General features: G+C 43.3%; 1 protein-coding gene across 1 annotated transcript in view; it reads left to right on the top strand.

Moving 5' to 3' along the window:
* The first annotated feature begins 5,279 nt into the window (after positions 1-5,279).
* Positions 5,280-22,672, top strand: part of Aqp9 (aquaporin 9) — a 37,071-nt gene continuing 19,678 nt past the window's right edge. The window contains exons 1-2 of the mRNA XM_051197912.1: positions 5,280-5,392; positions 5,633-5,807. Of these exons, the coding sequence (XP_051053869.1) occupies positions 5,697-5,807 (111 nt within the window). The 5' untranslated portion in view covers positions 5,280-5,392; positions 5,633-5,696. The remainder of the gene's footprint in view (positions 5,393-5,632; positions 5,808-22,672) is intronic.

Below are 22,672 nucleotides of genomic sequence, written 5' to 3'. Positions count from 1 at the left end.
TTACACACGCTCCGCTGACACAGGTTCCGGTCTAGGAGCCAACTGGGGCCTTCAGTGTTGTAAATCAGCTGAATTGCTGTTGTCTTGGGGAGAAGACAGGACACCTGGGACAGTGCAGAGGAAAAGGAGACTGGTTGCTATGTGTAGGGTGCCTGCGCCCAAATGTGTCTTCATTGGAATTCAAGAAAGATGGCTGAAACCGTGCCGTTCCCATCCTGGCTGGTCACAGGCCCACAGTCAGCACAGCTGCTGCTGGTGGGGTGACGTCACATACTAACTGTTAACAGCTCCTGAATTTCCTTGCACGGGGGCACTGTGGGCACTTAGGAAGGCCCTGCAGTTGCCTGGTAAGGGCTTGCTGTTGATATTTTACTCTGTGATGTCCCAAATGGAACTGGGAGGCCCGGGGCTCAGTTTTAATGAAACTAGAAACAACCAACTTTCTGCTAAAAGGAGCTTGTTTAAACATGACTCATTTGTACAAGAGAATATTGCAAGTTGTTAGAAAGATGAATTATACATTGGCATAGAGAGAAACAGAATCGATTATAAGGGCAAAGAACCAGTTTGATCAAGTAAATATCTCACTTTTAGGAGGAAAAATACTTATACATATCTACTAATGAGACTCCTAAAGGAATGTATTCCAATTCTGGTTATGTCCGAGGCCAAGGCTTATAAGATTTTGGCATTTTACTTTAAATGTTTCTAACTTTTCTGAGTTAATACAATTTCATATTCAGAAAACTTTATTCACACCACTACTCCCCCAAAAAAAGTGGGGAGAAAAGTGGAACAGCCAGATGAAATGGTACTTTCAAGTAAAATAATTTTGAAAGAATGTTTTCAGCACAAGAAAAACTTGGGCTTGTTTGGGGCCCTTGGATAAAGGCCCGTTTATGAAAGAAAGCAGGCGAGGGGAATGTTAACTGGCTGGAGTCCCTGGAGGTCGCAGAGTGCCAGAATCAGGCTCACTGCAAAGAGGAGACAGAGGAGAGGACACAGAAACAAAACCGGGGCAATTTTTGAGAAGGAGGGACATGAAAAAAAATTAAAGCTGATGAAATCTATTTTTCTATGGGATCCCAGGGAAAGATGTCAGCTATGCTGGGAGGGTGGGAAACTGGCAATGGGAGCTGGAGGGGCCTGGGAGAGGCATGTGTCTGCTGTGGAGGAGGCATGGTGGGATCCAGATGATCAAGGGTCCATCCCCAAAGAGATGAATGGTTATAATTCATAGGAAGTCTGGAGCCATGGACGTGAAAGGTTAACTGAGGGCACAGCAGCAATCCTGACACTGTGACATAATTACCTGCCACAGGAACAATCAATCCAACTATCCAAGTTTCCCTAGTATCACCCAGCCGTCTGGGGAGAGAACACTTGAGACAAATCCATGGCCAACCATACCCGTAGCTGGGCTTGAGCAACGAGGCTGTAGACAAGAGACAACAGGTCAGTGGGACCCAAGATGCAGGTAAGTACATCATGAAGCCAGGCAAGCCCATGGTAAGAACTCTGTGGGAAGGGAGGCTGCCTTTGTGAGAATGATGCCAGGCAGAATTCAGAAAGAGTGCGGATGAATAAAAAAAAAATGAGGAATGGACATTTCAATCAGGGAAATGAATCTTAGTGTTAAAGCTTTTGACAGAGGGACAGTCCTGGGATGCGACATAGTTTCCAAGTGTGAACCGGCAGAGCTAAAATGGAGCTATAGGGACAAGTAAGGGGAAGTAAAAAAGTGAGGTCAGGGTAAGGGGGTCAGGTTTGTGAATAATTGATGGTCTCCTGAATGGGCACAGTTGGGCACACCAAAGAGAATACTGGAGCCAGGGAGGGTCACATTCAGATGGAATTAAATGACATCAGAGGCTGGTCTTGCACATCCAGTATGACACTGAGGCCAGGGAGCCCACCCAGCAACTTTAGTTAGAACTGTTAACAGCAGTCAAGGTGTTGACTAGCGTGGAGCAACATCCCAGGTGTGTCTGTCTTTGGGATTTTAGTTCACTATACCTCTTATTTTATTGGGCAGGGTAGTCCTTTGCAGGACTTTGTAATTTAAACTATTAATCCTTAGCAGAAGAGATCTGGTTTTTAATTTCTAGTGCCTAATACTGTATCTGATGCATGGCCAGTATTTAGTGAAAAGATTTTCTGGATGGATGAGAGGATTGGATGGAGGGATGATGGATAGATTAATGATAGATGGAATAGGATGGATGGATAGGATAAACACTGATGGGTGGATAGGATATAGATTGATGACTGGGATTGGATAGATTGACTTATAAATAGATATCATTCATGGATGGATGGATGGGGTAGGTGAATGGATAGATGGGGTGGATAGATGGATGGATGGGCTATGTGAATGTATGGGATAGATGATATATGGATGGATGTATGATGGATGAATGGATTGATGGATGGGTGGACAGATTGATGCATGGATGGATAGGAGGGAGTAATGGATGGATGGATGGTTCGATGGATGGATTGACTGATGACTGCATGAATTGAAATTACTGGTAGTTCCACATATCCATTTAGAACACTGAAGGGCAGGGCATTTCCACAAAGGTCCCTCCCAAGATGAAGGGCAGGGTGATGTTCGCTGCTTACTTTCTTAGGGTACTTGGGATTTTTTGCTTGGTGGCTGTGGACAGAAGTGAGGAGTTATATTTGATGATGAGTTACAGTGATAGAAAGTGAACAATAGATGCTAACCTTGACCTAAGCACAAAATACATTTGCTCAATCTCTAATTCTAGGCTCTTCATACTCTCTCCTGATTAGTCCTAATGGTTCCATTTGTCATCTCCCTGAACACACTCTTTTCAAGTGGGCCCACATTGCTTCCGACTTCATATTCACACAAGTAGAATCCACAGTCCTCACTACAGTTCTAGTTGTTTCCAGGGCTCCTCTCCAAGGGCTTTGCACTGCTTTCCCCAGCCAGTGATGGACCCAGCAAAATACCTTGATGGGTCCTTTTATTTTCCATGTTCCACCAATCCTTTCCATTTTAGAATACAAAGAACTATTAAACAGCTTCCACTTTTTCATTATGAAAGCTGCCCCTCAGATCTAGAATAATGTATCACCCTCATGTGGATCTATGTATAACTATTTTAGGCTTCCTTTAATCCCCTCTCCAACTCACAGCTAGGATTATCATTTTTAATTGTTCAAATATGTTCACTGAAATTTAATGTGTGTGCAGGACATTCTGTTTACTCTGTCCCCGCCCTTCTTTATTTCGCTCTCCAACCCCTGTCATTCTTCTTCCTCCTCCCCGTATGACCCCTTCTCACATTCTTGTTTTGTTTTGTTTTGTTTGTGGACCCACTTACTGTTGTTGTTTGAAGACAAGGTTTCCCTGTATAGTCTTGGCTGTTCTGAAACTTGCTCTTGTAGATGGGGCTGGCTTTGAACTAGCTCTGCCTGCCTCTGCCTCCCTCTGTATTAGGATCAAAGATGTGTGACTCACTGATTTTTAACCAGGACTGTCTGTATGGCCAAGATGTTTGGAGATACTCCCTGAAGCCTGATGGCTCACCACTTGTTACACAACTGAAGGCGATAACTATCTCTTGTACAGAACTCATCAGTTGCCAGTAGTTCATCAGGGACAGTCATTGGAGGATGAGCTAATGATCTCATTTGCCTGCCTAATCTACACAGTTCACAAGGCTCAATATTGTCTGGTTCCCTGACCCCAGCTTGTTCTGTGCTCTGCTCCTTCATTCTCTCCCTGGAGGCTAACCACAGCAGGTGTTTCTCTCATTCTCCGATAGGCACCACATTACCCCCACTCCACCCCTCAAAGCCTTTCATTTCACATTGACTTCCTTCCCCATTTCATGTGAGTAACCCTTGTTCCTCCTGATCTCAGCTCAGACATGACTTCCTGGGAGACACTACAGAGATCACTCCAACAAGGTGAACTTCCCTTGTCGAGTCTACCCATAGGAATACAGCCCCCGCCTGTGGAGCATGTGTCTTAGCTGCAATCGTCTATTTGTGCCTGGGTGCTTGTTTCCCTTCTGTCGGTCTCCATCATACCCAGGCCTGTGACCGACAAGGAGGACTGCAGTGTGCTTTTCTGCTAAGGGCTGTGCTTGGAACTCAGCAAGTATGCCATAAATATTTGTCAGGTGAGTGAATGAAGACTCCGCAGAACACCCTTTGTCTAATTAGCTAAAGTCAGACACAATAAGGTCTTGTTCCTCTGGTCTAACCGCCAGGACTTGCCCACAATGTGGTCATAGGAGACTCTCCAAGACAATGCTACCCATGATCATCTAACCAGGAGTTAAAGTAAATTTCTGAGTTCATCAATCCTCTCCGTGATCCTGTAATCAGGAGCCAAAGCCAAAATGCTAGGTTTTACCCTGGGTTTGTTGCAATGTGAGCTCTTTAGTCTGAACTGTAAAATTAACCTGTAGCTTAGGTGTTGGGTTCTGCAGTTGGGCTCTCCCCAGCTGCTCTCCTCATATCCTCTCCTCCCTCCTTCCTGCCTGCCTCCTCAACTGGAAAAGACTGGAGGCCTCCTGCAAAGGTAGGGGAGGGCCCCCAAAGAGGAATGAAACCGGGCTGGCTGCTCTGTGGGTGGGAGGGAGGGAGTACAATGTGGATTCTAAATCAGTGGGACTGCCTGGGGGGTATTTAGAGACTACAGCTGAACTCCATCTTTTCAGACAAACCAGCTTTGGAAATCAGGGCTTGCTTATTGGGCAGGACAAGAAGCTGTTATCAAATGTAGTCTGTTGCCTGCAAGGATGTTAATTCACCAGATTTGAACTAGCCACCTTAGTGAGCCATAGTCACCCCTTTCTTCTTTAATTGGGATTGCATATAGTTTGACTGCCCTCCTGGCTCAAGGGGCTGGAATTTCAACCCTCTGGAGTGTATTGCTGCTTTTGCTGTCTTTTTGATTCTTTGAATCCTTAATTCTGCTCAGCAGAAAGGGAGACCAGTTCTGTGTTCCCATCTTGTCCCATAAACTCACATTGTTCATGAAGCCTTTCAATTGCCCCCCACCCCCGCCGTGTCTCTAGAGCAGTTCTTGACAGCTCTAGAATAGTTTCCTGAAATCCAGAGACCCTGCTAGATAGAAATGATCGATCCTCTTTTTCCCTTACACCCTCCAGCTTGGATGAAAGTCTCCGGCAGAGAGTGTTCACAGTGAAGGTATCCATACCCAAAAACAATTCTAAATGACACCCAAACCACCCGCCCACTTCCGAATAGGAGACAACAAATCATCAGAAGGCTGAAATTGTGTGAATCTCTTCTGGACTTAGGCCCACCTCTGTGGTTTGGCAACACAACCAACACAGCGTCTCTTCTCTCATCTCCTGGGGGGAAAGCAGCCAGAAAAATAAAGGTAATGATTAATCTATCAGGTACAAAAAGGATCATTTTGAGGATTTGGTCACTAATTCAAAAAAAAAAAAAAAAAAAAAAAAAAAAAAATAGCACCAGGCAGTGACTGACAGCAGACAAGGATTAAGCCACAGCCTCTAATTGGGACAGCCTTTGCATAGTCGGTATCTCCCCAGTCACCTCCAGGAATCCGAGAGGAGCTAAGTGTTCAGTTTTGTTCTGTTTTGTTTTAATGTGGCAGTGAAGGCCAAGGAACAGAGCAAGCAGGCCTTGTTGGAAAGCACACCTCTGACAGACACCCCAAGATGCCTTCTCAGAAGGAACGCACCAAGAAGAGGCTCGCACAGAGGCTGACCCTGAAGAGCAGCATAGCTAAGGAGACAGTCTCTGAATTCCTGGGCACCTTTATAATGATTGTGAGTATTTCCTGATTTCCCCAGTTCAGATCGAATGCCACCTTCCAGCCTGCCAAACTGTTGGAAAAGGCATTTGTTTTGGTTTGTCTTCTTTGATGATCAGATCCCAGCCTCTTCCTGGAAGCAGCAAGTTACTTTCTGGGTTTTTTGTTTTTTTGGTTCTTTTTTGGTTTGCTCTTAACGTTTATCTCAGGCAATTGATGGGAGTGGGGGATGGGGAATGGGGAATACTCTCTTTATTTCAGTGTCTAAAATGTCTATATGATGAAAGAGTTACCAGATTTTCTTCTAGTTGAAGAACTGATCTGTGTGCCCTGCTTGCTTCCCATCAGGTGACCAGGTCACCTGGAATAATTATTAATGGTCGATAAGTATAAACAGCATGAAACAGACAACCAAGAAAGGTGGCTGGCAAAGGCAGCATTGTCAGGTCATTTAACTCAGAAAAAAAGTTATGCATCCATTTATTTGTTTATGTATTTATTTACTTATGAGCCTCCTTCTCTCTCTCTCTCTCTCTCTCTCTCTCTCTCTCTGTGTGTGTGTGTGTGTGTGTGTGTGTGTGTGTGTGTGTATGTGTGTATAAAACCTGCCGGGGTTGGCTCTACTTCCATCATGTAGGCTCAAGGGATGGAGCTCAGGTCATCAGGCACCTTTATCTCCTGGGCCATCTCACCACATGGGATTGGTGTATATATGTATGTACTCCTGTGTTGGCTCCATATCATTCTCCTCTTTTGATTCAACTTGGCTTCAGCAAATCTCTAAAGATCTTTAAGTAGACAGTTACAAGAACTTCATAGATATAAATGAAGACTGGGTGTAAGAATCTCTGCAAAGATTTGTTCAGCTACGAGAGAGAGAGACAGGGAGACAGAGAGAGTCAAAGAGAGAAGAAACTATTGCTAGCCACTAAAGTGGTGTGAGCCCTGGCCCTAAGTTCTTACTGGGTCACAAATTCTGACAGTCTCTAGGCCTTGAATTCCTAGCTGTACTCTGACCTTTTGTAAAGAGAAAATTATTGTCATGGGACAACCATTTATTTTGATTTAATTTTTACAAAGCGCAGAAAAACCCTGATTCAGTCACAATTTCATTTTCTCAAGATTCTAGAGAATTTCCCAAGTTTTACACATTAGCAAGTTCTTGGCTTTGGGTCACAGAGGAGGATAGGGGTAGAATGTGTCAGCTGAGTCAAGACAGGAAGAGACAGCTTTGACTTTCTTACCTTTCCCTGGCAGGAAGCTCCTACTTATTCTTATCATAGTCAAGCTCAGAACTTAGATCAGGGCAGTTAGAATGAAAAGAGAGAAAAGAAAAAAGTCCCTGAGTTTTCTCATCCCAGTCAGAGCTACCTGGAAAATTGACCTCCACCAGATATGGAGATGGTTGATTTTTTTTTTTTTTTTTTTTGATAAGGTCTCATCATACAGCTCTAGCTGGCCTAAAACTCACTATATAGACCAGACTGGCTTCAAATTCATAAAAATCTACCTATGCCTGCTGCCAGAGTTCTGGGATTAAAGGTGTGCACCCCCCACATCCATCTTGAGTCATGATATTTGACAGTCTGACCCTACAAAAATGTTGTCATCGAAGGCTGATTTCAGCCTACAGTGACTTATGTAGAAAGATGAAGCAAGGCCTATATCAACTCTCAGTGCAAAAAACAAAGAAGCAACCTCAACTTCCCTTTTGCAACTGAAGAAGTTTTAAATAAACCCTCCCTTGTTTCTTAAGAATCAGTTTCCTAATTCCATCACACACTAAGGAGATGAAGTTGCTTCCCGCTATTCACCATTGAGATCATGCAGCCATGTACCGTCCCTCCATCCCAGCACTGGTCCAGATAGGAGGGCTTGCTGTTCTCAAGGCCAGAAATTCTCAACCTCCACCCCTGCCCTTTTCAAGCCGACCATAAAAGAATTCCCTGGAACTACCCTATGTGATTATAGGTCTTAAGACCCCCATTTCAGAAGGGGTCAGCATCATACCCTGGAAGAAGGGATGCCATTACAGAGAGGGGCAGAGATGAATCCAAGCAGACAAGCCTTGCTGGCTCTCCACTCACTGACTTTTATCAACTTGATTTTTGGTGCCTGGAGTCAGCCCCAAAGTCTTATACACAATATGCATGTATTCTCCCTCTGAGCAATGCCTCCCAGCCACAGCCTAGTTATATGGCTTTAGACAATGCTTGTACCACCTCTTTACTTGGCCCTTTCATGATTTAGTCTTGTCTATCTCTGTAGTGGAGTCTCCATAAAAAGCTGAAAAGACTGAACTGAACTGAATAGTTCAGGCAACAACTGAAGGAAGGGGTTCCTAGAGGGTGGCTGTGGGATCTGCACCAGTCCCTGTAGCCCATGAGATGCACAAGCTGACTAATGGTACCCAAGGGGGGAGGGTTGTAAGAATCTCAAATTAGAACCCATCAGTCAGAAACAACTCAAACAACCTCAGGTTTGCCAATGATATCTGAGGTGGGGGAACGTCACTCCTGAGGCCCGAGCCCTCACCCTGTGGGATCCTACGCTGTCTCCAGGGGGACTGTATCAGTGCTGATTAGAGGCCACCTCCTTACTGTCTGCTGTGAACCAGACTGCTTGGTTGCCAGTGAGGAGCAATCCCACGCCTTTGGTGGTCACTGTGTTCTTCCACGTTGACCACTGTGGGTGTGAGAATAGTTTCACCCACACAGATCACTTATTCCAGGCAGAAGCTAGACATAGACTATCTGACTGTTACGTGGTGGAAAACTGAACTTTATGTCTTCTAACTAAAGATGATTCAGTCATGAATGATTGATTCTTATTTACTTCATACAGTTATTCGCTAAAGTGAAGCTTGATATAATCTAGAACTTGGGTTGTCATGATCTGTTTTGTTGAAGCCTGAAAGAGAAGTGCAAACAAAAAGTGTAAGTTTTTCATCAACATATCCCCATACAGCTGGATGACGAATGCCACCCCTGGAGAAGGGACCAGCTTCCTCCATATTGTACTTAATACTCTTCTCAAGTCACTAAACTCCCTGCACGTAGCAGCACCAAGGTAGGTGGTGCAGTGGTTTAGCTTCCCAAGTTACATGCCACTACCTCCAGTGACTTGCTAAAGTCAGGCACCCCTCCCTCAAGGCTCAGACATCCTTCCTTCCAAGCTCAGATAGCCCTCCACGCTAAAGTCTATATGTTATTCATGTAAGGCGGCTCTGTGGGTTGTTGTTACTGCTACTCCAGCTTTCCCACTTAGTGGCTGGTACTGTCAGGAGATATCTATCTCAGAGTTTCTCTATCAAACCTTGTTGTTTTTCTATCAAGTCCTTGTTATTTGAAACAAATACTTCAGCTCAAGGTCATCCTATTACATTGTTCCTGATCTACTGGCAAATGCAAATCTTAACAGTCTTTTCCCAGTGAAGATTTACCTGTTGACAAGACCTAAGAGGAGAACACTGGAAAGATGGCAGATGATGGTCAGGACCACTCCTTCCTCCTTAGATCCCAGGAGTCTGATGCCATCTGCTTTTGTCAGAGTCCCCTCAAATTCATGCATGACATGGTTGAAATGGCCAAGGAGGCTTGTTGGTAGTTTTCAGGAAAGGAAAGGTTGACAGAAAAAAAAAATTCCATGTGAACTGTGGCTCAAAACAAAAAATAATGAAGTCACAAGCTGAGAAAATGAGCTGGAATTTGGCCTGTTAGACACTGACATAGGCCCTTGATCCTTACCGACATCAGGGAAAGGTTGGCAATGCATCTGCCCTCCTATGGAGGGAAGGTTTGTCATTTTGAGCTGGAAAGAAGGGAGCATGTGGCAAGTTCCCAACATATGTCAGGCACTTTAGTTGTTTAATCACCAAGATAGGCATATTCATTGTTGCCATGGGTTAATAGTTATATCAGTAATAACTAGTTGCAACTCACAGTTAGCTTCTTTATTATCATTCATAAACAGCTGAGAGGAAGGGAAGGGAGAGACCTCAAAGACAGAAAGGCCCAAACCTGGAAGGCACAAAATGGGTTTCCTTCTAATTCTAGAACTTACGCTTCCCGGTTCACTTCTTATCCAAGGCTGGAGTCCCTTTGGGGAACCTGTATGGCAGAGCCCACCCCCTACCCCTAGCTCCCCATGCAGCTGCTCTAGCCTTTCTGTAGAATGGAAGCCATGAGCTGGTGGCCACAAGAATTGAAAGGTGAATGAATAACCAGGCTAATGATACAAGGCATCGCACCCAGGACCCAGTGTCTTTACCTCTCCTGTGTTTAAAAAAAAAGACTGTTGATATGGGTGGGCACACATGAGATACAGACATAGGGAGCCAAAAACCAGAATCACTTACACCTGCCCTTGCAGCATGGGAACAGCAAACTGCAGAAGTTGCATTAACCCTAAGAATCTCAGGGAAGCTAGCAATGTCCAGCTGCCCCATGACACACTTCTTAGCTATTTTATGTCCTTAAAAGATGAGTTTGGTCTCCTTGAGTCTCAGTCCTCTTGAAAGGAGCTAACGCACTACTGAGGTGAGAAGCCAATGCACATGACACATAAAGTCCCTGGCAACAGATGTGGTCACAGAATTTTTTTGACCCTCTTTTCCATTTTCCTGCCTGGGAGTTCCCCCATCTCTGCCTCCTCCTGGGCATCTTGAGATGGCTTTCCTCTGTATCTTCCACAAAGCTCTGCACAGACACACAAATGGGACCCCATAAGGATGCATAGACTCAAAGTCTCTTCCTCTACTGAATTCCTCAGGACCTGTTATGGTTTTGTGCAATTTATCCTAGAGACTGGGTTTGCTTTTTGTTGTTCTGTGTGCTTGCATCTCTTTCTATACGTTTTAGGATTCTTTGATACAAAGCTCCTCTTAACCTTGATGCTGAGGGGAATATTCCAGCAGGTTTCCTCCTCAGGAAGGGCATCCTTCTGAGGTGGGAGCCATGGGCAGCGGGGAAGATCCTTAATTCTTTTCTTATTACCAAATCTTCTTCCATATTAGAGACCTATCTCTTGGCACCTCAAGAGTAAAAGAAAAACATATCTAGTTTAAACAAACGTAATGCCCTTGATCTGTGCCCTGGAAGGAAATCAAAAGAAATTGTCCTGGAACACAGCATACAGAGGGGTAGGGACGTGGGCAGTGTGGAAGGGAGGATGCAGACAGAGTAGGCTGCAGACATCACAGACCCCAAAGAGTACAGACTTCCGTACTCTTTGTTCTCACCCTCCTCCATGACTGGTCCCTCTCCGTGTGGGTCACCAGATTTCTAGTTCCATTCTGGGCAGATTCTTGGTCAGACATACTAATTTGAAAAGTTGTTACCATAATGTTCATGTGTTCCAGTCAGCAAGCACATTTCCTACCAGGGAAATTTTCAAGTGAGATGATGTGGCCGGCATTTCAAATGAAATAGTTAAGTTTAAAAAAATTCAGCCTCTTGATTAAAGGAGACTCCCACTTCATAGGGCATAATCCAAGGTAATTTTGGTCTACTACATTATTCAGAAACACTGCGTACTAAGATAAGGGTGGGTAGGCACATGTCACTGACCCTTCTTGTTGAAAGAGGAGCTGAGGCCCAGGCTGACGCAATTCTGTGTCTGTTGAATCAGCCTAGAGCCAGAGCCCTGCCTTAAGCCCCTGGGCTTCGTCTCTGCTTTGCTTCCTACTAACGCAGAGTGTTCTCATCTGGACTCTCTCTTGTTCCTACTTTTCCTGGAAGGCAAAGAGAGGAAAATGACCAGATCAGTGTGTCCAGATGGGGAAGCAGGACTAGCAAGGCCTTAAAGCCTTCATCCAGGGTCCCCTGGCCTTTAACTACAAGAGCTGGCCTTGATACCTTGGCCTCAGCCATTCCTAAAATACCACCATTTGATTAAGAATTATCCCCTTTCCCATGAAAACCCAAGAAAACTAGGTTAATTTTTTAAGGCTTACAAGAATTTATTAGCTATTAGAGATGTCAAACAATGGCTACTCAGAATATGATTGAGGTTGGGGCATTTGCTAGCAGTTTGGTGACGTCTTTGTTTCCTACAAACATACTTTAATCTCTTGAAACACTTGGGTCCTGAGGTGGTTCAGCCATCTATTAATGGCTTGAGACCCTACTGACTACGTGGCATATACCTTTCTATTAGTTTTTCTGTTTTCTGGATTCCCCTGGAGAACTCTCCCTACACTCAGCCCCCACTTGCAGGACAAGGCCTCACTATGTAGTTCTAGCTGGCCTTGAACTTGCTATGTAGACCAGGCTGGGCCTGAACTCACAGAGATCTGCCTGCCACTGCCTCTTGAGTGTTGAGATCCAAAGTGTGCACTGTCACTCCTGGTCTGAGAGCTCTCTTTTGTCTTGTGACAAAAGACCTAATGAGAATTGTGTCTCAAGAGACCGCTTGCTCTCTTTATGGGTCAGTCATAGCTTTCCTGTCTCCTCCCCATATACTCTTCTAGCTCATTGCTTTGCTAAACTACCTTGCACTTGGAGCCTCTAATGATGAAGACTGTGGGTCACAGGAAGCTGTGGGTGGTGAATTAGAAGCATCTGCAGTCAGCAGTGCCCTGACGCATTCTGGCCAAAGATAGTGCTACAGTTTAGCCTTAAATCTGCCAAAAGCTTGTGTGTTAAAGTTTTGGTCCATAGTCTGCAGTGCTATAGAGAGGTGTAGACTCTGTGGACGAAGTTAGGGCCCTGGGGACTCTAGTCCCTTCCTTTCTCATTTTGCTTCCTTTACCATGTGCCTCCTTGACAGGGTGAATGCCACACCAGAAGCCCTAAGGCAGGTGAGCCAAACCATCAACTTTACACCTCTTAAGCTATGAGCCAAAATAAGTCTCTCTTCATCTTCATCTTTCTCTTCCTCTACTCCCGTTCTTGTTTTGTTTTTGAGACAAGGTTTCACATAGCCCAGGCTAATCTTACTATGTAGATAAGGTTAGCCTTGAACTGATCTTTTTGCTTCCAGCTCTCACATGTTGGGATTATAGGCATGTATCGAGCCAATCTTTCCTTCTTAGATGTTGTTGCTCACAGATATTTTGGTAGAGCATCACAAAGCTACCCCACACAGATGGCTCATCAGGACTGTGACATGATATTTTCAGTCTGATGTGGTCTGTTGTTCAATGCCATCATCTTTCAGAGACCCATGGCCTGAAATGTTCTGTCATGTTTTCTTTCCCCCACAACAGGACATCAGCAAGAATGCTCATGGTCAATCCTACCAATTTCTTGTCCTTTTATTATTAGTATGTTTATGATCTATATGTGATGAGTAGCCCTTGGTGCTTCTGCACCTGGATGTTGTGTGATTTAAGAAAGTCTATGGTTTGAACTCAGATCAAACCCCTGGGGTTCCACAGATCCTCTAGATGCAAAAGATAGCAGGCCTTCCTCCATAAGGTATGATGAGGATAAGAAGAATGGGTCATGACTAGTGAACATAATTTTCACAACCAGATACTCTTTTTAAAAAGTCTCATGTGGTGAGGGGATTATTTTGGTGCTACAGATAAGGAGACTAAGGCTTAGTGTGAGTAAGTAATTTACCCAAGCATGCAAACTTCAGAGCTGGGATTGGAATCTCCGCTTTCTCCCCACTATGCTACATAAAGTAAACATTCCTGGAGATGCTTTTGAATTTGTGCTGCTGTCTCTTCATGTAGCCACATGTTGCTGTTTCAGCAGTTTTATACATGGCTTTGAAGTCTTTGTGTCTTCCACCACTTCAGATTTCCCCCAAATATGTGAGGGTGCTAATTCCTCTGTGCCATGCCCTCATAAACCAGAGTACTCACAGCTGTGGGCCACTGTATTCCTGTAGTGGGTGTCTTCATACAGGTCTCCTGTACATGCTTGTAATTGTTTCTCTTGAGTGTGTGTCTAGGTTTGTTGGCCCTACAGTACCTGCGAAAACAAGTGTATTTAGAACATGGCTTGCACCCTGTTCCTGTCTTCTGAACCAATTCTCTTTGAGAGTTCAAACTTTTTCTTCATATTTATAGGATACGGATATTTATTTTAGAACCAGACACTAAAGATATTCTGTGGTTTATCAAGGTTAACTGTTTTGTTTTTCATATTTAGAGCTCAGTGTCATTAGACTTTGGGTGTGTCTTATAGGAGTCTGCCATCCCTGTCTGGAAAGGCAACTGACCCAGCCCCATCTCACAGCAGACCTTCTGTTCTCCATTATTTTGATGACATCTTTGTCATATACCAGTTCATATGTGGGTGTATATGTTTCATTTCTGTGTCTAGACCAATCAGAGACAACAATATGACTAATATTCTGACATACTAAAGTCACATTTTTTTTTGTTACAATCACTTTCTGGTTATCTTTCATTTTTAAAATTGTCACTATTTCTGAATATTGTTAATCTTTTATTCCTCTATATGAATAGCAGCATCAACTTACAACTTCTTTAAGAAAAAAAAATATGGGCAAAACTAGGTATTCTGTCTTGACATAATGTTGAATTTTCTCATAATGAACTTGAATGTGGATCATTAGTTGGCTTTTTATTACAATTTTGTACTTTGTATCAGTCATATAGAGTCTAAAATAGCTTTTTTGCTATTGTCAAGGATTTCTTTTTTTTTGAAGATAATGAAGACCGCTATTTTCTGTTCCTTAAGCATTTGATTTCTTCTTCTACTGTCATTTTTTTTTTTTTTTTTTTTTTTTTGTGGCTTAAACCTCTTGTGTGCTGTTAATAGAAGTCATGATAATGTTATCATTTTATAATCAACTTCATGATGTTTGCTCATAAGTGTGATCATCCCTAGGGGATTCTGGAGAATACCATAGCTTCAAGAGAATTCTAACTTAAGGCTGATTTTGTAATATTTTAGAATACTATTTCTGCATCCGTGAAACATACAGATTTATATAAGCATTTGAAATAGACATGTGAGTCCCCTTTATCTGCTCATGTAGTCAATTTCATTGATAAACAATTTTAGCATTAAATAAGCCCTGCAATTTATCCCAATTAATCATTCTACACTTAATATGTAATGCTTTATTAAATATTTAGATCATACATTTCTAAAAGATTTATATGCATGTATAAATCTTTTGCCTACATGTATGTATGTGTATTGTGTGCATTCGTGGTACCTGCAGAGACCAGAGGAGGACATTGAACCCCCCGGAACTGGAGTTGCAGATGGTTGTGAGCTACCATGTGGGTGCTGGGAACCAAACCTGGGTCCTCTGGAAGAGCAGCCAGTGCTGTTTACAGCTGAGCCAGCTCTCCCGCCCCCAATATCATCATTTTAATATATTATATTTTCTAGTTTTATTACTACAGTTTCATTAGCCTCCTGAAGTGGGTTGGAATTACTTCTCTCAGCTCTATTTTGTAGAATGCTTAATTATTTTTAAATTTAATTTTCTTTCTTTATTTTGTATCTGTGTGGTCATGTGCTCACATTGAAGTCAGAGAACATTTTTTCAGTTCTCACCTTTCACCATGGGGGTCCCAGGGATCGAACTCGGGTTGTCAGACTTGGCAGCAAATCTGCACGACAAAGCTCTTTACAGTCTTCACTCTGACCACCTGTTCTGTCTCCTCAGTCCTGTGTCATATCTTAGTTCAGTCTGGATTGAGATATGAATCATTATTACCAGTTTTAAAAGGACAGCACAACTTCATGTGTCCTTTGACCAGCCCTCTCATTTTATTTTGTTGAAAATATTAGCAGTGCAGACTTACTTACCTTTACTATCAGTTTCTGCTCATCTTCTAATTAAAAAACTAAATGAGTTGTTTGTTTCCATTTTATTAAAATAATAACTAGGATTAACTTCTCAGACTTAACTATCAACCATGTGCTGCTGTTCAACGACGTACAGTTTGACGGTGTTCCTGAAGCCTTAGCGTACCTTCTCCATCATTTCCCTTTGGCTAAATCCACCCTGCCCTCACTCACTGCATACATCTTATTCCATCAAATGTCATTTCTCAGGATTGACATACTTGAATAATCAATTGTGCCTGTTTGGAATTTGCCAAGACCAGGTGTGTTCAGAGTGGAGTGCCTGAAAACCAGAGCTTCTGAGCCTTCAGCCTTGCCTTGACTGCACAACTCAAAGCACAACTGCCCCGCCCCCCACATTTTTGGCTGGTGTGGGAAGCCTCCGCAAAGGTGAAATCTTTGTCCTGTCCTTGCTGTTTCCAAAAAAGGTAGATATGGAATATGTATCTCCACCTTTGTCTGACTGTGCTCTTTGCTAAGAGATCAACTAGAAACGACAATTTTTTAATAGGCTTTTTGTAGGTGTCATCCCAAGTCTCTCTTATGTATGTTTCAGGTCTGTTACCAGCCTTTAGGGCATTACAAATCTGTATTACTTTGGTAGCTAATATGAGGATTTAAAAAAATTTAATTCTAAGATTTTCTATCATATGACTGAGGGGAAATATTCATGGTTTGTCTTCAATGTAAATATTTCCCATTTTTGGCAATTTTTATTAATACCCTTGTCTCCTTGCCTTTCTTGTAATCTGCTTTTGGAACTTGACTGTGACTTCCTCCATCTACTTCGTTTAGTTGCTTGCTTGCTTGCTTGCCTGTTTGTTTTAAGACAGTGTTTCTTTAGAGCAGGCTGGTCTCAAACCCACAGAGATTCACCTACCTCAGTCCCCCAAGTGCTGGGATTAAAGGTGGGTACCACTATGGCTGGCCTTCTCCATCTTTTTCTGTTTGTCTCTCAGCCATTATTTTATATTACTCACTACTATCCCCTTCATCCATGCTGTGCCTCGCGTGTTTATCTCACATCTACCTTGTAAGTGACTAATTCCATATTGCCCTGGGTCTCACCTGGTCAGCACCAGCCATCGAACCTTGAGTTTCGTTATTGTATTTTCATTCCCTTAAGTTTTTCGTAGTTGTCTTTCTCTTCCCCATGCTTGTTTCTTTTATAACTTTGTCCCACTAAAGGCTAGCACATTCATATAATTTTAGGTCTCTTCCATCACCTCAAGATTTCGCAATATAGTCATTCTGATTGTTTTACCTATTGACTTTTGTCCATGAAGGAGCTTTACTTTGTATTTGGTGGGGGGGGGGGTGGCTCAGTCAGTAGAGTGCTTACTCAGCAGACAGGAATCCTGGGTCCATTCCATTTTGAGCACCACATACTTTGGTCATGGTGGTGTACCTATAATTCAAGCACTGTGGAGGTTGGATGCAGGGGCATCAGAAGTTAGTTCATGGTCAACCTTGGCTATTCGGTGAGTTCAAGGCCAGCCTGAACGGCCTGAACCTATGTCCCATAAAATAATCTATTTAAAAAAATATAAAATATTATTGTGAAGTAGAAAAATAAAAATAGAAGATAGATAGATGAACCTGCTGTGGAACACTGTCTCCGAAGAATAACTCTTTGTTTCTTCGCTCTCAGGGTGGGATGGGCTCATGGGTATGAAGCCACCTCTTGTCCTGTTCTAGTCCTTAGCCCTCAAGTCAGCAACTGCTCTTGTCTATTTTCCTCTGTCAGCCACTAACATGAAGGGCCAGACTCACCTGGCAAGTGCCACAGTTTCCAAGAGCTTTGGAAGAAGGGTCTGCTGGGGGCCACTGATCTAGAGGCTGCAGCCCCCAGAGCCATCTGGTGCCAGCTAATAAGACACTAGTTTTGATCCCATTTTTTCATTTGGACCCAGAAACCTTCTTATTTTTGTTGAACCTATAAGTGGAGCTACTCATTTTTCTTTACTTTCCAGAAGTGGGGTTGGCTGGGTTTTCTTCAGGGTTCATTGTATCATGTTCCCATCACTTGCTAAGAAAGGAGAAGTCAGGGATGAGCACAGATGCTCGTTCCTCCTTATTCTGCTTCTTATGATAAAAATGCAGTTTATATAAAGACACAGTTTTCATTTTTTTAAAGTTATATTTTAGGGTGTGTGTATGCGTGTGTGTGCATGCAAGCATGCCCCAGCAAGTTTGTGGGGGATGAAATGACATGGCAACTTGGTTCTCTCCTCCTATCATATGGGTCCCTGGCACTGAACTTAGGTTATCATCAGGCTTGGCAGCAAGTCCCTTCACCTGCTAAGCTATCTCACTGGCCATAAACAAAGCATTTTAAGTTAATATGGAGAATAAAATTTGAAGTGTGGGAAGTTTCCTTTCGGAGGCAAATTTCTTATATTTATACTTTGAAACTCTTTGTATGCCCCTGTATATTTGACCATTTTTCTCCTCCGGTGAAATGTGTCTCTTCAAATGTTATAGAATATTGCTCAAGAAATGCTGTAAAGAGCATTGGTCCACCCATGGAGGAGAGCATGAGATTGGGGACTAAGCAAACTCAAGTGGAAATTGTCAAAAAGCCTTGGGGCTCACTAGAAAAGGGAAAATAGAATACATTTTCCAGGCTGGCTGGACCACAGACTCTGCTTTGTTTGAGGAGCATCTCATGGGTCTAGTGATTTTTAGAGAATAATACCCTGAGAATTGCAGGCCCTGGAATGAATCTAAGAGACACATTAGTCCCCAAGCTCCTTTATCTTGGTGGATGTTCCAGGCTGAGACTGACTGAGGTTACAGTTGATGTTGTAAGATGCTGTGTCTGCAGGGAGAACTGTTCTCACCAGCCAGCATCCCTATCTCACACAGCACAGGGACCCATGCTTATCCCAACACAACACCCATGCCTTTTATAAACCAGTGCCTAATTAATGTCTTCTTCTGACCTCTGGAATCAGGGTCAAGGTCTCATCTGGCCGAGCATCTGGGAGGAGCAGAGGGATGCGGGTGCTGGCTATGAGTCAGAATATGAGCATATTGGTCTTCAGCCCAGTTGAGATAATGGTGTTTAATCATCTCTCCTTTCTGGGGCCCAAGTTAGATGGCGAAACCCTTTTCTGCTCTGAGGACACTAACGTTGACCATTTGCTTGCCCAACTAACTCCAGGTTGAAGATTCTTCTCCACAAGCCTGCCTTACTATGGGTGCTTGTCAAATATGGCCATTCTCTCAGGGTACACACCTCCAGGAAACTTCCTTTTTAACCAGAATGTCCCCATGGAAAGTCTTAGGTCTTTGACTATCTCTGTTATGGCTGAGAAAACTTTATTTTTGTAATTAGAAAACTCACTGTCTAGAAAGAGGAGTGTAAAAACACATCATGGTCTTAGAAAGAGAACCCAGAGAAGCAGTGGTCCCAGAAAGCATCAGGGCAGAGAACCAGAAGGCCTGGCTCTGCGTCTGACACCAGTTTTTATTTTCTATTGTTCACCTATTTAAATTTTTAAACTGTGGTGTGTGTGTGTGTGTGTATGTGTGTATGAATCTGTGCACATTAGTGGAGGTTCCTTTAGAGATCAGAAGAGGGCATCAGATCTCCTGGAGCTGGAGTCACAGGTGACTGTGAGCTATCTGACATGGGTGCTGGGAATCAAACCCTGGTCTTCTGAAAAACCAGTATGTGCTCTGCTCAGCTCTCTCCATCCATGGACTTTCCTTTTAAATGGGAATTAAGTATGGGGAGAAAGTCATGACCTTGTCTGACCCACAGCACACAGGTTCTAAACTGTTTCCCCTTCACCATCCAGTAAACATTAGTAAGAGAACAAACCTGGTGCTCCCTGTTTGTGTGAACCTGCCGAGTGCTCCTAACCTGTCTCAGCTTTGGTTTCCATATTTGTAAAATGGTGACAGTGAAAAGATGTAACTCACTCACAGTCACAGGGAGGATCAAGGAGCAGATGTGTGGTCCTTAGCTCACAAAAAGTCTCACAGCTATTGAGTCCCTGATCCTGTAACCATCCATGACTTTAAGTCATTTTTTTTTTTGTTTTGTTTTTTTCACAGCAATGAAAAGTAACTAATACAGATACTAATCCCAAATAGCGCCCCCAAATGCTGGCCAGTGCCATGGCTTCTGACATAGCTGGTGCTGTAGGGGAACACTCCAGTGTGCATGTCAGAGGCCAGCCTCAGGGGGAAGCCCTGCCTTCCACCATGTTTGAGGAAGGTCTCCTTGTTCCTCTCTTTGGGGTATGCCAGGCTAGCTGGTCCTCAAGCTCCAAGAGATTCTCTTGTCTTTATCTCCAATCTAGAGACAGAAGCCCCAAGGCTCAGGTTTCTGTGGGTTCTGGGGATCAGAACTCAGGTCCTCACACTTGAGTGGCAGGTGCTTTAAACACTGAGCCATCTCCCTAGCCCCCCGGACATCTTGTTTGACACTGCAAAGGAGGTGATGAATGTATGAGACCCTTGAAAGGGGTCAAACACAACAACAATAAAAACATGAAGGCAGAGTCTTCCCTCTTCCTTTTTACTGCCCTCAGCAACTCATAGAAACCACTTTACACTTTTAATCCCATTTACACTTTTAATCCTAGCACTTGGGAGACAGGCAGATCTCTGTGAGTTCAAGGCCACCCTGGTCTACTGAGCAAGTTCCAAGGCAGCCAAAGCTACACAGAGAAAACCTGTCTGGAAAAAAAAAAGTTCATCATGTTAGGTTCCATGTTGTGTCCAGTAAAGGGTTTGTCGCAAGGTTGTGACTCAGTTTGTAAATTTTGGAACTTCCAAATAATATTTCCTAGAAATCACACCTGTCTTTTTCTTAATCATCTTAGCTCAAACTTACTTTTCCCCCTTTTCTGCATTCATGATTACAAGAAAAAAAACTTTTATTCTTTCTTTTGCTTGTACTTAAATATCATAATCTTCTATTGAGTACTGTTTTCTTTTTGTTTGTTGTTGTTTGGTTACAATATACATTTATTTAAAGTGAGGCATCTATAGATCAAATAACTCTTAAGTTGTGATTCAGATTGAAGCCACTTCTTAAAATATGCCGAGGCCAGGCATATCCACAGATCTCAACTACAAGACCACTTCTTCGCCCATTATGCTTTCTCTTTCCTTTCCCAAATAAGCTCTTTCATAGGGTTCAAGGTAGAATTTGTCCTCTTCATATTTTGTACACTGCTCCTTAGGCAAGATCTGAGGTTCAAGGCTCTCTTAATTCGAAACATTCTGTCATTATAAAGATTCTCAGGAAATCTTCTTTTTTTTTTTTTTTTTTTTTAAGACAGGGATTCTCTGTGTAGCTTTGGAGACTTTCCTGGAACTAGCTCTTGTAAACCAGGCTGGTCTCTTACTCACAGAGATCCGCCTGCCTCTGCCTCCTGCGTACTGGGATTAAAGGCATGTGCCACCAACGCCCAGTTTCTCAGGAAGCCTTCTTATGGCTTCTTTGACATCTTCAGCCTCATACATTGTATCATCTCTCATTAGACCCAGCTTGTTGAATCCTGCAGCATTATAATACCATTTTCAAAAACCTTCCAACCACTTGCTTGATGCTACAACAGCAGGTCTGTCCGCTATTTTGACCCGAGAGTGACGCGCTGCCTCCTGGGTAAATCCTAGAGGATGCGCCTTGAGTACTGTTTTAGTATGGGCATTAGAGGGATTGGTAGTGCTGGTAGACATTACAGCATTATGGTCTTTGGGAGAGGGTGTTGAGACATTGCCTCACACAGGACAAATTGCTCTTGGAACTTGATAGGTAGATGAGAAGCTCTTTAAATTCTGATCTTCCCATCTCTGCTTCCCAAGTGCTGGGATTACAGGCGGGCACCACCATGCCTCTAAGTGGTGCCGAAGACTGAGCTCAGGACTTTGTGCAAACTAGATAATCACTCCACCTGCTGGGCTCTATATCCAGGTGGACAGTTGTCTTGAAGGAATGCCACAGATAGTGTGACACGTAAGGACCACAGCATTTGGAAGTGTTTCAAAAGGCTAATGAAAGCTCAGTGTGTGTCCGTGGGGGAGGAGAGGCCAGTGCTTCTTGAAGCAGGCAGAGTTTTAGTTTCGAATTAAGAATACATTGGGTCTGGAGAAGCAAGCGAAGAGAAAGGCACACTGTGAGCAAGTATGCGGAGGCTGGAGTGGCAGGTATCAGTTCAAAGCGCTCAAAGTGGCCCGCATGCAGTGCTTTAGGTCTGTGTTGGGCAGAAGGAGTCTGGGCTTCATGGGGCAAGGCAATGGAGAGCCTGGATGTGTTGTGATGCTTCTTGGGCAGCAAGAGACTTTCAGTACATCTGTAGCACGACATCTGGCTCCATCACTGGATGGCAAGAGGTGGGACCCTGGCCAGAGGTTTTAGACGGAAGGCTAAGTAAGGTACAGGAACTATGAATGTTCAAGGAGGGAAGAAGGAAGGCAAGATGGTTCCAGAATGTTTGGCTTAGTGGCTAGTAATAGAGGGGCATACCTCACATTGCACTTAACCCTCTGTTCTACCTTATTGAATGTTTCTTGTCTTTTCTATTGAAACTTTCTCCTGCCCTCACTGCCATAAAGTCTGCTAATACAACCAGAACATATTCTGCTATTGTCACTTTCCTACCCAGACTATAGTACATAAACACACACCAAACAAGCTCACACTATAAAATGACCAGTCTTCAGAAAGTCACTGAAAGCAAGCAAAACCACTTGAAGCTTTGCAATTTCCCCCTTGCCTGCATCAGATTTTGTGATTAGCCGTGACACAGCCACTACTCCCACTGCCTGTCACATCCTCTCCCTGCTTGTTAGTGCTAGGAAGTGCATCCACGGTTAAGTTCATGGAGTCAATCATTTGCATTACTGACTCTGAACTTTCCTTTTGAATTTACACTTAGAACAACAATATCCTGCATTTCCATTTATGACTGCCTTTTGCTGTTTAAATAGTGCTTTCATTAGTGTTATCTCATTTGAACCTTTATTGAAAAATCCAAGGAAGCAAGCCTGAGGTAGGGTTTTTGCTGTGTCATTTACACAACCATGAAGGGCACATTCTTACCTAACAGAAAAAACAACACTCTGACTATTTGACATG

This window comes from Phodopus roborovskii, unplaced genomic scaffold (assembly GCF_943737965.1).
Source record: "Phodopus roborovskii unplaced genomic scaffold, PHOROB, whole genome shotgun sequence".
Classification (NCBI taxonomy): Eukaryota; Metazoa; Chordata; class Mammalia; order Rodentia; family Cricetidae; genus Phodopus; species Phodopus roborovskii.
The sequence above is the reverse complement of the archived record's forward strand: the minus strand, read 5'-3'. Positions and strand labels throughout refer to the sequence as shown.